Source organism: Perognathus longimembris, chromosome 2, assembly GCF_023159225.1.
Source record: "Perognathus longimembris pacificus isolate PPM17 chromosome 2, ASM2315922v1, whole genome shotgun sequence".
NCBI classification, from domain to species: Eukaryota; Metazoa; Chordata; class Mammalia; order Rodentia; family Heteromyidae; genus Perognathus; species Perognathus longimembris.
In genome coordinates, this window is record NC_063162.1 from 25,548,707 (window position 1) to 25,563,509 (window position 14,803).

General features: G+C 41.2%; 1 protein-coding gene across 2 annotated transcripts in view; it reads left to right on the forward strand.

Moving 5' to 3' along the window:
• Positions 1-14,803, forward strand: part of Pik3ap1 (phosphoinositide-3-kinase adaptor protein 1) — a 114,744-nt gene that overhangs the window by 73,932 nt on the left and 26,009 nt on the right. For both annotated transcript variants that reach the window (XM_048338577.1, XM_048338578.1), the window contains one exon: positions 10,687-10,782. In XM_048338577.1, coding sequence (XP_048194534.1) covers positions 10,687-10,782 — 96 coding nt within the window. The remainder of the gene's footprint in view (positions 1-10,686; positions 10,783-14,803) is intronic.

Genomic DNA, 14,803 nt, shown 5'->3' on the forward strand with positions numbered 1-14,803 from the left:
TGTGCAAATGGAACCAAGCAAGTTTGAGGTCATCTTCAGATGTGTCTTGCTGCTCCTTGCTCTTCAGCTCTTTCTTTTTGACTACAAGAGATACTTACTCGTCTGTTGGCCTTTTTTTGTTGTTGTTGATTTGGTTTTTTGGCCAGTCCTGGGGCTTGGACTCAAGGCCTGAGCATTGTCCATGGCTTCATTTTTCTCAAGGCTAGCACTCTGCCACTTGAGCCACAGCACCACTTTTGGCCTTTTCTATATATGTGGTGCTGAGAAATCGAACCCAGGGCTTCATGTATATGAGGCAAGCACTCTTGCCACTAGGCCATATTCCTAGCCCCTGTTAGCCTTTCTTGAAGAACTGTCTTTCGGTAGCTGATATTTGATTGTATTACATGCTCAGACTGTTTTGCATTAAATTAAATTAATCACATATGATCTGGACAGAGTGTTCACTGTGGCTAAGTGGTCTAGATGTATGCCCCACAAGGAGAATTCTATAGGGGATCTTTGGGAATTCGTTATCTCTAAATCAGGTGCCCTCTGAAGTGTTTTCTCATCTTGCAAGCTGTTCATGGTCTAATTCAAGCTGTCCCTGCCCTCTGGGGTGTTCTATCATCTTGCATTGTGGAAATGGATCATTGCTGACCAACGCAAGGTGTGCAGCTGCTCTTCCAGAAGGGAGCTGTGACCCAGAGGCTCCTCATTGTTATTGTTTTTCTCTGCTGAAATGAAAGAACTTTGCACTTTCTTCTTAGGCCAATAGGTTTCTATGCCTTTCAGTTTATTTTTAGCTTACAAAGAAGGTTAAGTGCTTGGAATCTGAAGTGCAAACCATGAACATCCAGGAACCCAGGGATTTGTTGTTCTGCTTCCTTCACAAAATCCCTTTTGTCTGGAAAAAGGCTCCCTTTGCCTGTAGAATTGTTTTAAGTATTCCATTACTCCTGGGCAATTCATTGTCCTTCTGGGTTGTATATGCACAAAGAATTGTCAGGTCCACACAAAGAGTTGTCAGCATACAGGTATACACAAAGAGTGGTCAGTAGGTTCTATTCCTTATTGACTCCAAACTAGAAAATTTTAATATATTATTATAGAAGCAATATCAGAGCTGGGTGCTGATGGCTAACTCCTGTCACCCTAGCTTCTCAGGAAGCTGAGATAGGAGGATCACTCTTCAAAATCAGCCCAGGCAGTAAACTCCATGAGACATTTATCTCCAGTTAACCACCAAAAAGCCAGGAATGAAGCTGTGATTCAAGTGGTATAGCACCAGCCTTGAGCATAAAAAACCAAGCAAAGCCCTGAGTTCAATCCTTAGCATTAGCATACACATACACAAAAGTAATATCTGTATTAGGAATACCTAAAACAGGTATGATAAATTGGAAAATAATGTTTTTAAGGTATATTTTATTATCTTTAAGCAGTTATACAAAGGAGGTGCCATTCAACTAAGCAGTTTATGAATACAATGTTTTTTAAATAATATTGCGTGCCAGTGCCAGTTGGTTAGTTTGGAATGTTTGGGTGTTGAGAAAGATCTGGAGGCCAGAAAGAATGCTGGGATTAATTAACAGTGTTCTCTGTGAATACACACAGAGAAAGCTATGGAGGCCCCAGTGTCTAGCTGCTGTTCACAGGTCCAACCCCAAAATTTACATGTTATTAAGTATACTGAGAATCACTTTCTTTGTAATGTAAAAGGAAAGAAAATCATTTTAAGTCATTTTTCCCATGGTGGCACACATATCTAGAGACCCCACAGAGACCAGTATCTGCATCAGGATAGACTGCCCAGGCTGTGTGAACTTGGTGGTTTCCTATCCCCCATGTCTCCTTATCCCTTTTATAGGGAGATTCACATAGCTGACAGTGTCTTGTATGTGGTTCCTTCTGGGGTACGCAGAATAATGAGCCAAGTGTGTGAACATGCTAGGTGAGTGGCAAAGGGAAGTGAGTTAATGTGGCTAATCAGACAACCTTGAGGCAAGGAAAATAGCCTACATTTGCTGATGTAGACTATGCAAGGGTCCTTAAAAGAAGAAGAGGGAATTCCGTTCAGCTACACTTTCTGGCTTGACACTGCTGACTTTGAAGATGGAAGAAGAGGCATGCAGGTGTCCTCTCAAAGCAGCAAAGAGACAGATGCTTCTAGGAGCTTCCTGAAAAGGAATGCACCCTGAGAAACTTTGATGTTGACCCAGTGAGATCTACTTCAGACTGCTGAACTACAGAACTGTTAGATGAGAAAGTTATGCTGTTGTAAGTGGTAATTTGTCATAGCAGCCATCGAAAACTAACATGCCCACCAAGTTGCTTCAACATAGTAATACATAATGATGACCATGAGTACTTGGTGCCTGGCACTGCTGCTAAGCATTTTCTAAGCCTGTCTCAACTGGCCCATGTACTCATCCTATAAACAGGGAGGGTTGTGGTTTACCGCTGCTTTACAGAGGTGGTTATAGAAGCTTATCAATTGGCTTGCCTAAGGAAACATAACTTGTAAAAGTTGGAGCTGGGATGTACAGCTGGATCTCCAGAACAGCAAAGTCATCCCTCTGGCTAGGATGCCAATCTGCACAGTTACTCAATAACCAGTACTCTGGTCTTCTATTGTGTAGGTTCAGTTTTTCTGACTTACTTACATTTGCCCTGAATGTAGACTATTCTGCTGGCCTCAGCCCTCATCAGTGCCTTACTTGCCTTCTCCTGTATTTGTATACCCTCTTCTTCCTCCTCCCTGCATCCTTACCCAATCATGGCTGTCTAGCCTATGTTATATCCTCCAACTCTAGGCTCTTTTCCTAAGGTCAGACTTTACCTGTGATCCTAGCCATGCTGAGTGGGACCAGCAGGAACTGAAGAGCTGCTAGGAGTGCCTTGGGGCCTTGGTTCACTGCTCAGCCCACTAAGAATTCATATGCCCAGGTAGGTGCCAAGCAAATGGACACAGAGCCTTTTAAGTCTAGGCTGTAGTACAGTAACAAAATCTTGTCAAAGGAGACAAGAAAGCTTCAACACAGAGCCACCATAAAGAAAATGCCTGCCTACACTTTTGTTGCTACTGAATTCAGTTTTTGTAATGGCAGTCAACAAATAAAGGGATACTTATTATTCAAAAAGAAGGGAAAGAAAAGAAATTGCCTGTCCAGCCTCATTTGTGAGTCAGAGATCAAGGCTCTGAGTTCAAGCTCCAGTATTCTCTCTCTCTCTCTCTCTCTCTCTCTCTCTCTCACACACACACACACACACACACACACACACACACACACACACACACACACACAGATTCCTAGAAGACTACACTCCCCCCTCCCTTCCGGACCATGCCCAGTACTGGCATACAAACCTCAATATTGACATAAAAACAACAAAAAAGAGAAAATCTATTGATATTTGTTATCTTAGGACTCTCCCCCATTCTTTCAGTATATCCAAATAGAAAAATATGGATAAGACATCTTTACCAGGAAATATAAAGTGTAATATTTGAGAATATATGCAAAAATCCAAGTATTAGAATAAACTCCTAAGTATTAATTACTTTGAAGGTAGAAGACTTTAGATTCAAACAAACTTACTGTTAGAAAAGGCATTAATGCTGGGTGCTGGTGGCTCATGCCTGTAATCCTAGCTACTTAGGAGGCTGAGATCCAAGGATCACGGTTCAAAGTCAGCCCTGGCAGGAAAATCTATGAGACTCATCTCTAATTAACTACTAAAAATAGCCAGAAGTAGAGCTGTGGCTCAAGTGGTATGAGTGCTGGCCTTGAGCACAAAAGCTCAGGGGCAACACTCCCGCCTGGAGTTCAAACCCCAGAACTAGCATGTACACAAAAAAGTAGTGTTAAATTAAAGTAGCAAAAGCAGAAATAGACCAATAGGGTATAACACACCAAGGAGCTCTGCAAGGCAAAGGAAACCACAAAGTGGGCAGTCTCCTGCAGAGTAGGAGAAAATAGTTACATGATTGAGGATGAATGTCCAAATAATATGTAAGGAACTCAAACAATTCAATGGCATCAAGTAATTTGATTAAGAGTGGGCTGGGCACTGGGGGCTCATGCCTGTAATACCAGTTACTCAGGAGGTTGAAATCTGAGGATTGCTGCTCAAAGCCAGCCCAAGCAGGAAAGTCTTATCTCAAATTAACCATGAGAAAACTGGAAGTGGCACTGTGGCTCAAAGTGGTAGAGTGCAATCCTTGAGCAAAAGAGCACAGGGATAGCTACCAAGCTCTGAGTTCAAGCCCTATGACAGACCAAAATATAAATGAATAAAAATAAATAAAAATTAAAAAATGGGCAAATGAGCTAAGCAAACAGTTCTCAAAAGAACATAATACAAGTAAGTGTCCAGGAAATAAATGAAAAATACTCAGTATTACTAATCATCAGGGAAATACAAATCAAAACCACATTTGAATATGTATGCTCAAAAATACAAAAATAGGGCTGGGAATATGGCCTAGTGGTAAAAGTACTCGCCTTGTATACATGAAGCCCTGGGTTTGATTCCTCAGCACCGCATATATAGAAAAAGGCCAGAAGGGGCGCTGTGGCTCAAGTGGTAGAGTGCTAGCCTTGAGCAAAAAGAAGCTAGGGACAATGCTCAGGCCCTGAGTCCAAGCCCTAGGACTGGCAAAAAAAATAAAATAAAAAATAAAAATAAATAAATAAATAAATTCTGGCAACGATTTGGGAAAGGGAGAAACTCTAGATTCTGTTTATAAGAATGTAAGTTATTGTAGCCATTATGAAAAACAGTATATGGAGGTTCTTCAGAACAAAACAAAGCAAAACAAAACAAAACAAAAATAAACTAAAATAGATCTACCATATGACCCAGAAATCCTACTTCTGAGTATATCCAAATCAAATGGAATCAGGATGTTGAAGAAGCACTTGATTTTACATTTCCTGCAGTGTTATTCATGATAGTCAAGGCATAGAGTCAATTGAGATGTCTTATCAGTGGATGAATAAAGAAAGAAAAATGTCGTAAATGCACAACAAAATACTATTAATCTATGAAAAGAATGAAATCCTATCATTGTAGCAACAGGGTTGGAAATATCATGTTGAGTGAAATAATCCAGGCATAAAAGGAAATATCCTCCATGTTGCTACTCCATATATAAATTACAACAGTTGAGGTTCTAGAATAGAGTTCAAAATAGTGGTCACTAGAGGATAGAAAGGAAGTGGGGAGATGAGAGAGAGGGGGGTTAGATAATGGGTACAAAAATGCGGTCATATGGGAAAAATGAACTCTGGCATTCTAGTTAGTAGAGTGACCATAGTTTGTAACAATTTACTATATGGTTTTTGAAAAACTGAAGGAAGAGTGCAAAGGTTCCCAGAGTTCAAGCCCCAGGACTGGCAAAAAATTTTAAAAAGGTTCCCAACACAGAAATGATAAATGTTTAAAGAGGTAGAAATGCTGAGTAACCTTATTTGATCATTATACAGTGTATATGTATATTAAATTATGACACCATGCTTCAAAAATACATATATAATATTTGTGTGTTGATCCTAAGGCTTGAACTTAGGACCTAGACACTGTTGCTGAGCTTTTTCTTTTTTCTCTCAAGACTAATATTCTCACTTGAGCCACAGCTCCACTCTGGTGGTGTTTTGGTGGTTAATTGGAGATAAGAGTCTCATGGACTTTGCTGCAGAGGCTAGCTTCAAATTGTTATCCTCAGATCTTAGTCTCCTGAATAGTTAGGATCCTAGGCATGAGTTACCAGTGCCTATTATATATGGTTATTATGTGCCAGCTAAAAATAATGTGATACTGATAAAACCCAGGGCATTGCACATGCTATGCAAGTGCTATACCACTGAATTACATCCTTAGCCACGAAATTTTAATGTGTAAATTGAGCATTCTTCCATGAATTATTCTCTGCTTGGGAGAATAGATTTGATATCAGATTTAATAATGAATATAGTGAGAATAGGGAGCTGGGCGTGGTGACACATACCTGAAATTCTAGTTACTTGGGAGGCAAAAATCAGGAGGAAAACAGTTTGAGGCTAGCTTGGGTAAAACGTTAGTGAGAACTCCTTGCACATCTGAGGGAAGCTGGGCACAGAATGAGTGGAGTTGAAAGCAGATGAGAAAAATACAGTAGCGGGGACCCAACAGCTGCAATGGGCACTGATGAGAGCAAACTAAGCAATTGAAGGGCAGCCGGGGAGGGAAGAAATGAGAGAAAAAGAAGGATCCGATTATACTAAGCAAAAGGAAAGAAATGTACATACCACCAAACCTGGAAGGAATTGTTTTATTCTTAATATTCATAGATTCATAAGCATTGTAGACTAGAATGACGATATCCATCAATGGGAAGGTTTTTAAAAAATGATGAAAACAAGGGGGATTGGGCTGGGAGAGAGGGAAGGTGGGAGAAAAATAAGAAAGGGGGAACAAGTATGACAAGAAATGTATATGTGTATATGTATTCACTACCTTACGTATGTAACTGTAACCCCTCTGTACATCATCTTGACAAAAAAAAAGTTAGTGAGAACTCAACTTAGTAAATAAGCTGGAAATGGTAGGATGTGGCTGTACTCCCAGCTGTTTGGAAGGCACAGGCAGGAAGATTATGCTCTGAGGCTGGCCATGGGCAAAATTTCAAGAATCTTTCTCAGAATAAGGAAAGTATGGGGCTGGGAATGTGGCTCAGTGGCAGAGGGCTTGCCTAGCATGCATAAGGCTCTGGGTTCAATTCCTCAGTACCACATAATTAAAAAAAAAAAAAAGAAAGGAAAGTAAAAAAAGGATAGGGGTGTGACTCAAGTGATACAGTGCTTGCATAGCAAATTGCAAGGCCTTGAGTTCAAATTCCACTACTCCTCCCCAAATACTACTACTACTAATATAACACTCACCTTAAACTTCATATATGCTAGACACTATTCTACACTCTTGGCAAGCTTATTATTCAGTATTCATGACCAAACTTTGCAATACACACTACTATCACCATTTTATGGACAGGAAAAGGGAAGCTCAGAGGATTGAAACAACTTGACCCAAGATAATTATGGACAAAGGCTTGATTTAACAGCTATCATTTCCTCTCTGCAAGAGAATTTGACCTTTGGTTGACTTCCTGGCTCTGTTACCCAGGTAACTTGATAAGAGCCAAATGTCAACTGTGTTTCTAGGCAACATTACCCATAATAAAAAAAAATGACCCCTGATGGGTCCCGTTCTATCTGGGTATGAGAGAAGCTGTACATAAACTAACAACACTTGAAAGGACCCATCCTTGGGGTTTCTCTGAGGGTAATGATCTGGCATGGGTCTTGGATGTGGCAGCTAGCTATGCCTCAAGAGGGGTGATAAAAAATGGCACTCCTGCCAAGAGCTGGTGGCTCATGCCTGTAATCCTACACTCAGAAGGCTGAGATCTAAGGATGGCAGCTCAAAGCCAGCCAGGGCAGGAAAGTTAGTGAGGCTCTTATCTCCAGTGAATCCCCAGGAAACTGGAAGTGGAGCCGTGGCTCAAAGTAGTGGAGCGTTAGCCCTGAGCAAAACAACTCAGGGATAGAAGCCAGGCCCTAAGCTCAAGCCCCATGACTGACAAGAAAAAGAAAAGAAATGGCATTCCTGTGGGCTTTCCCCCAGTTTAGATCCTGCACTACCTGCTGTGATTCTCACCTCCTTGCACTTGGGCTTCTGTCTTGGCACCAGAACTGTCCTAAATAAAAAATGCTTTTTATCTTATGTCTTTCTGAGTAGACTGGTGCGAACCATGGTTATCTTGTAGGTTTCAGCACTCCATTGGACCTTAAAAGACTAGCTGATACCTGGGTGCTGGTGTTTCAAGCCTAAAATCCTAACTACTCAGGAGGCTGAGAGCTGAGGATCATAGTTCAAAGCCAGCATAGGCAGGAAAGTTCATGAGACTCTAATCTCTGATTAACTACCAATAAGCCATAAGTGGAGCTGTGGCTCAAGTGGTAGAACACTAGCTTTGAGCCAAAAAAAAAATGTTGCTCAAGGATGATGCCCAGGCTCTGAGTTAAAGCCCCAGGACCTCATGTACTCATGTAATCAGAAAAACAGAATAGATAGAAAACTCAAAGCTGGTCCTTGTGCATTTGAGGTGATGCACAAGCTAGAAACTTGTTTTAACTGCTGAACTCTAGCCAAGGTCAGGAGTTCACAGTTAACAGAGCCTGGTTTGTCTATTTGCAAAATCAGGTGCTTAACTATCAATTTAGGTGTGACTGTAATGGAAAAAGATTTCTTTTTCGCAGACTCCTTTAGTGCTGCCTGGGTCATCCCAGTACATGCCCATACTACTCTACAAGTGTCCCTAGCAGGTGCTTGTCTGGTTGGGGATTAGGGGGGAAGGAAGAAGGTCAGCAGAGGCCCCTCTACCAATTACACTCACATTAGCTGTTGCATTTCCTCCCCTCCCTTTTTCTTTCTTTCTTTCTTTTTTTTTGGCCAGTCCTGGGCCTTGAACTCAGGGCCTGAGCACTGTCCCTGGCTTCTTTTTGCTCAAGGCTAGCACTCTGCCATTTGAGCCACAGTGCCACTTCTGGTCGTTTTCTGTATATGTGGTGCTGGGGAATCGAACCCAGGGCCTCATGTATACAAGGCAAGCACTCTTGCCACTAGGCCATATCCCCAGCCCCTCCCCTCCCTTTTTCATTTATTCTCCTTTTCAAAAAAATATTTTGAGGTTGGGGTGGTATGGTAAAAGACTCTCCTCTAGCTAGTATGTATAAGGCTCTGGGTTCATCTGCTGACACTGGGGAAATTTTATTTAAAATGACTTTTATACTTAGAGGGAAGTTGCAAAAAATACTGGAGTTCCTGCACCCCTTTCACTCAGGTTTAATTAACCACAGGACAAAGATCACAGTGAAGAAATTACTTTAGTGTCGTACTTTCAACCAAACCTTGTTCAGATTTCACTGGCCTCACATTTGTGTTCTTCGGTGTCAGGATCCTGTCTAGGTTGTTCCAGTGCATTTGTTATTTCTCCTTAAACTCCTCCAATCAGAGACGGTTCCTCGGTCTTTGATTGTCTGGACACTCTCAGAGAGTGCTAGTCAATTATTTCGTAGAATGCCCACCAGTGTCCTCGTGATTGGACTGAAGTTATGAATTTTAACAAGAATGCCATAGCGATGGTGATAATGACCTTGCCAGTGCATTGGATCAAGGAGTCTTGATGTATCTGTCACTGGGGCATATTCTTTTCTCTTTTTCTTTTTGGAGGTGGGCAGTGCTAGAAACAGAACCAGGGCCTAGTGTATACTAGCCAAGCATTCTAAATTCATTCCTTGACTCAATTTTTTCCTTTTGGTGGTACTAGGTTTTGAACTCAGAACATTGATCTTGCTAGGCAAGCACTCTATCACTTGTGCCATGCCCCAGACCTTAAATATAAGTTCTTATCAGAAAAAATATGAAGATAATACCAGATATGCTTCAGGATCATTTCAGTCACCCCAATCTCTCTGCAGCCAATGTTGTAGAATTTAGAGGTGACAAGAGTGATCGTGATTCACTTAACTGGCCCCTCATTTGGAACTACATTACATCCGGTGCAAAGGTTAAGTAAGAAGGCTGGTTCCTACTTTGTGTGTGTCTAAGATAATAGGTTAGGATCACATCAATAGGATCATAAGTGTTTCTTCTTTGAATGGGTTAAAAAAATCCTTAAAGCAGATGGCTTATGCCTGTACTCAGGAAGCTAAGATCTGAGGATCATGGTTCGAAGCCAACCTGGGCAGGCTTTCTAGGGAAAATATGTTTGTTTTTCTTTCTTGCCTGAGACTGTTTAAAATTAATATTGGGGTCCTAGGTGTAGTCTCTTGATAAATGTCTCTGGAATTTAGTTGTCCTTCTTCCTCAGAGATAACCATTACCAGGAATTCAAAACTTAGCATTCCCAGCATATTTCTTTACTTCAGTATGTATTTATAAATTTATAAACCTTTGTAGATCTTCAAGCTGAATATAAACAATTTCATATTGCAATGAGTTATATATAACTTTTCAGTCAGTGTTGTGTTTTGGGGATATAACTATATTGGTAGAAGTGGTTCTAGAAACTTTCATTTTTAATGCTATTACTGGGGATTGAACTTTGGGCCTTGTGCCCTTGCTTGGCCTTTTCTTTCAAGCTGGCACTCTACCATTTGAGCCATGCCTCTAGTTCCTGCTTTTTACTGGTTAATTAGATAAGAGTCTCATGGATTTGTCTGCCTGAGTTTGCTAGATTCTCAGATCTCAGCCTTCTTAGTAGCTAGGATTATATGTATGAACTGGTGTCTGACTTGGTAATTATTTTTTAACTTCTGCATGATGTTCTTTCATTTAGACATTGTTGTCTTGACATGCATTTTCTGCTGCAATGAACAGTGCTGTATCTGTATATTTCAAAATGGATCTTATTCTTCCCATCATTAATGAATATGTCTATACCTTCTGAGACCTATGGTCCAAGAAAAGGCCTAGGATTTGTGAATGTTGCATTTTTTTGTGTGCCTCATACTGACCAGATGTCCTTATTGAGGAGACAGATGGGAAGGATAGATGGCCTAAATCTCTGAAGAAAGTTACCACACCTTGTAAGTCCAGCGGTGACATCTCCCTGCCTATGTGAAAGACAACAGATCAACACTTAGTCTTCTTTGTTTCTAGATGTTGAAATGCTTCAGGCCAGTGCATCTAACCCAGTCCCAGGAGATGGTTTCTCTCGGCCCTCTAAGGACTCTATGATCCGCAAATTCCTAGAAGGTAAGTTGTAGAAGCAAAATTAAAAATGGGGGCGGGGGGTAGAGATACAATAAAGTTAAAAACACTGCCTGATCCCCTTTGAGGAGCAGGGTGCCACACGCAAGGCATATGGTGTGACTGAAGCCACTGTTCCTCCTCTAGACCCGCCTTGCCCTCTCCTACCAGCTATCAAAGATAGGCCAAACAATTCACAATAGCCAAAATATGGAAACAACCCAGATGCCCCTCCACAGATGAATGGATCCAAAAAATATGGTACCTATACACAATGGAATACTACATAGCGATTAGGAATGGTGAAATATTGTTATTCGCAGGGAAATGGTCAGAACTTAAACAAATAATGTTGAGTGAGACAAGCCTAGAACACAGAAAACAAAGGGGCATGATCTCCCTGATATATGACTGTTAAGAAGGGGTGACGGAGAGACAGTAGAGACCAGGTCTGTGAAACCAAAAACTGCTTGTCAAATGGTATTTCCCACAGGATTGGGTCAGTGACCCAACAGTATGTAACTAAAACCAAACAACTACTCAACATATAAAGGTCAAAAATTGACCTCTCAGTGGAATACAATAGCCCAAAAGCTATGTATGTACGTTCATATAAGACTACTGTCGACATATTGTCTAATATCAACATTACATTTAAAGCCCTAGGCTAATTTTCTTGGGCTTGGCCACGTGGATACTGTATATGTTCTTGGCACATTGTATATTGTGTATATGTCTACCTGACCGAGGGAAGGGAAAGAAAAACAGGGTGTAAGATATCACAAGAAATGTACATACTGCCCTACTATGTAACTGTACCCTTTTTGCACAACACCTTGTCAAAAAATTTGTGTTCAATTAATAAATTAATTAAATTTAAAAAAAAGATAGGCCGAAAGTGCCCACCACTTGAGACATTCCTTTGGCTATACCAGTTGTCTCCAGCAAGAGTGCTTTCAAAAAGCATATTTCCATTAAATTTTTTTTAAAATTTCTTACTAAAGTTGATATTCAGAGGCATTACGGTTACGTAAGTCAGGTAAAGAGTGCATTTCTTTTTGGACATTTTCACCCCTCCTCTTGCTCTTTCCCAGTTTTTCCCTCCTATCCCCTCCCATAGGTTGTATTTTCAACATAGTGTCTAGTGTTCACCCTTTGCCTGGCCAACATTTCTAGTTTTATTCAGCCAAAATCTACTGAGTACATGTCACGTTGCCAAGTGCTGCTCTGGATATTGGGATTGGGGGCAGAAAGAAAAAGAAGATGGGATCAGTGCCCTTCAGAGACTCAGCTTCGGAAGGAGGGGACTATACACATGCTTAGGAGGTGGGGGCTGTGTTGCCTTGAGGATTGAGCATTAACTCTGGTCTATATATATACTCCTCTCTTTACTTAATTGGAAGGCCTTAGGCAAATTATTCAACTCCTCTGGGTATCACTGTCCTCAGCTATAAAATGAGATGCATGTTGTGAAAATTCAATGAGTCCCTGTACATTAGTATTAATATAAACATTGACAAAGTTTGTGGTTGTTGTCACTGTTATTATTATTAGAGGTTTCAGAGGTAGAAGGTATTGATTCTTTAATGCTGACCAATCATTTAAAATTGGCAGTGGTTTTGTCAGTCAAGAGGTTGTAGAAAGAAAAAAAAAAAGAGGTTGTGGAAAGCAGAGTGCAGAGCGGTGGCTGCTGCTGCTTGCTACCGTGAAAGCAAAGCATACAAGTTGCAATTCAAGTGATCCAAGAAGTTAAGCCGTGCGAGGCATGCTGGATCACACCTGTAATCCTAGCTACTCAGCAAGCTGAGACTGAGAAGATCAAAGTTCAAGGACAGCTTGGGCAAAAAGTTCATGAGACCCTATCCCAGTAGAAAAGTTGCATGTGGTGGTTCACATCTGTCATCCCAGCTGTAGCAGCAATCAGATCGTGGTCCATATTGGCCTGGACTCAAAAATAACCAGAGCCAAAAGAGGGTTGGGGGTGGGTAGGAGGGAGGAGAGAGATGGCGGAAGCAGTAGAGCACCTGCCTAGCAAATACAAAGTCTTGAGTTTAAATCCAGACAAGCAAACAAAATAAATAAATAAAACAATCCTATCAACATACATTGTGGTTTTTTTTTTTTACATCTACCAAGTCTTTTGGCTGTGAGATATCATCTAATATATTTAGTCAGTCTCCTATTATGACTATTTAGGTAGGTTATCTTCAGATTTTTCAACCCTTTGGCACAGTGAATATCTTTGTTATGAATGTCTTTTCATACATTGGACTCTATGTGTGCTATAAATTACTAGAAATAGAACTGCTGAGTCTTAGAAAGTTTGTAGTTGTGATTTTTGACAATTCCAGATTACTCTCCTCCAGTGTCCTTCCACATTCCCACCTGAGAGCTCTGAAGAATTGGTTAGAAATCCACACATCTGATGCTCACAAATGGTCAGGAGGGAGGTATGGAGATGAATCTGGACTGGTGCCTGGGGCTGGGCTGAGAGGGCTTGGCTCCTCACTCCATTCCTGTGGCCTCTGGTCAGTCAGCTCCAAAGAGTTACATAGAGTTCTAGGCAGGGATTAACTTTCTGTTACCAATAAAATTCAGGAGCTAGCACAGCGTAGTACTTGGGATATATCAACCAAGGTCTGTTGTTTCATTCATTAGGTGATTATTTTATTTATTTATTTACTTATTTATTATTTATTTTATTTTATTTTATTTTTTGCCAGTCCTGGGGCTTGAACTCAGGGCCTGACCACTGTCCCTGGCTTTTTGCTCAAGGCTAGCACTCTGCCACTTGAGCCACAGTGCCACTTCTGGCTGTTTTCTGTATAGGTGGTACTAGGGAAGCAAACCCAGGGCTTCATGCCACTAGGCCACATTCCCAGCCCCTAGGTAATTATTTTAAATGGTACGATCTGGTCGTGACAAGAAAGATTGAGCAACAGGCTCAATGTGCCAAGAACTCAGTAACACGGAATTGAATTCATTTGAGGTGACCTTAAACATTGGGTAGCACATTTCCTGTAATTTTTAAATTTTTTCTTCTCTAGTATTTGTTGATTCCAGGGAGCCTGGAAGTTGGGGTGAAGCTAGAGATTTTTTGTTTGGTTTTGTTTTGTTTTTTTTTGCCAGTCCTGGGCCTTGAACTCAGGGCTTGGGCACTGTCCCTGGCTTCTTTGTGTGTAAGGCTAGCACTGTACCACTTGAGACACAGCACCACTTTTGGCTATATATGTAGTGCTAAGGAATCAAACCCAGGCTTCATGTATACAGGGCAAGCAGTCTACCACTAGGCCATATTCCCAGCCCTCTATCTGCTCATCTTTCAATATTCTATATATACTCAAAGCAAGTCTCTGCTTGGCCCAGAATTTCTTCTTTTTAAAAACAATAATGTTAGTGGACACATGCTGTACGAGGGCTCTGCACTTGGCTTTAAAAGAATGTGGGGTAAGGCCTGTATTTCTGCAGCTAACACTCTAGGGATAGAGAGAGGCAGGAAGTGGCTCTTACACTAATAAATATATTAGTGAACATGGTGGCAGGGTAGTGGAGCAAAGAATGAGACGGTGAGAATAATAACAGGATGGACCCAATCTAGACTGAGTGGTCAGTGAGATGACCTCTCTGAGGTAGCAGAATGGACACTGGCTCAGCCTGAAATGTAGAAGAAAGAAGATTCTAGGGGCTGATAATATGGCCTAGTGGTAAAGTGCTCACCTCGTATACATGAAGCCCTGGGTTCGATTCCTCAGCACCACATATATAGAAAAAGCCAGAAGTGGTGCTGTGTCTCAAGTGGTAGAGTGCTAGCCTTGAGCAAAAAGAAACCAGGGACAGTGCTCAGGTCCTGAGTTCAAGCCCCAGGACTGGCAAAAAACCAAACAAACCCAAAACAAAACAAGAAGATTCTAAGATGAGGAGCAGGAGTTCCAAAGCAGGAGTTTAGACGAAGAGACTGGAGCAAATCAAGTGTGTTTAGAGTCAGCGAGTCAGGAAGAGATGCTATTAATATTAAAGTCACCCTTCC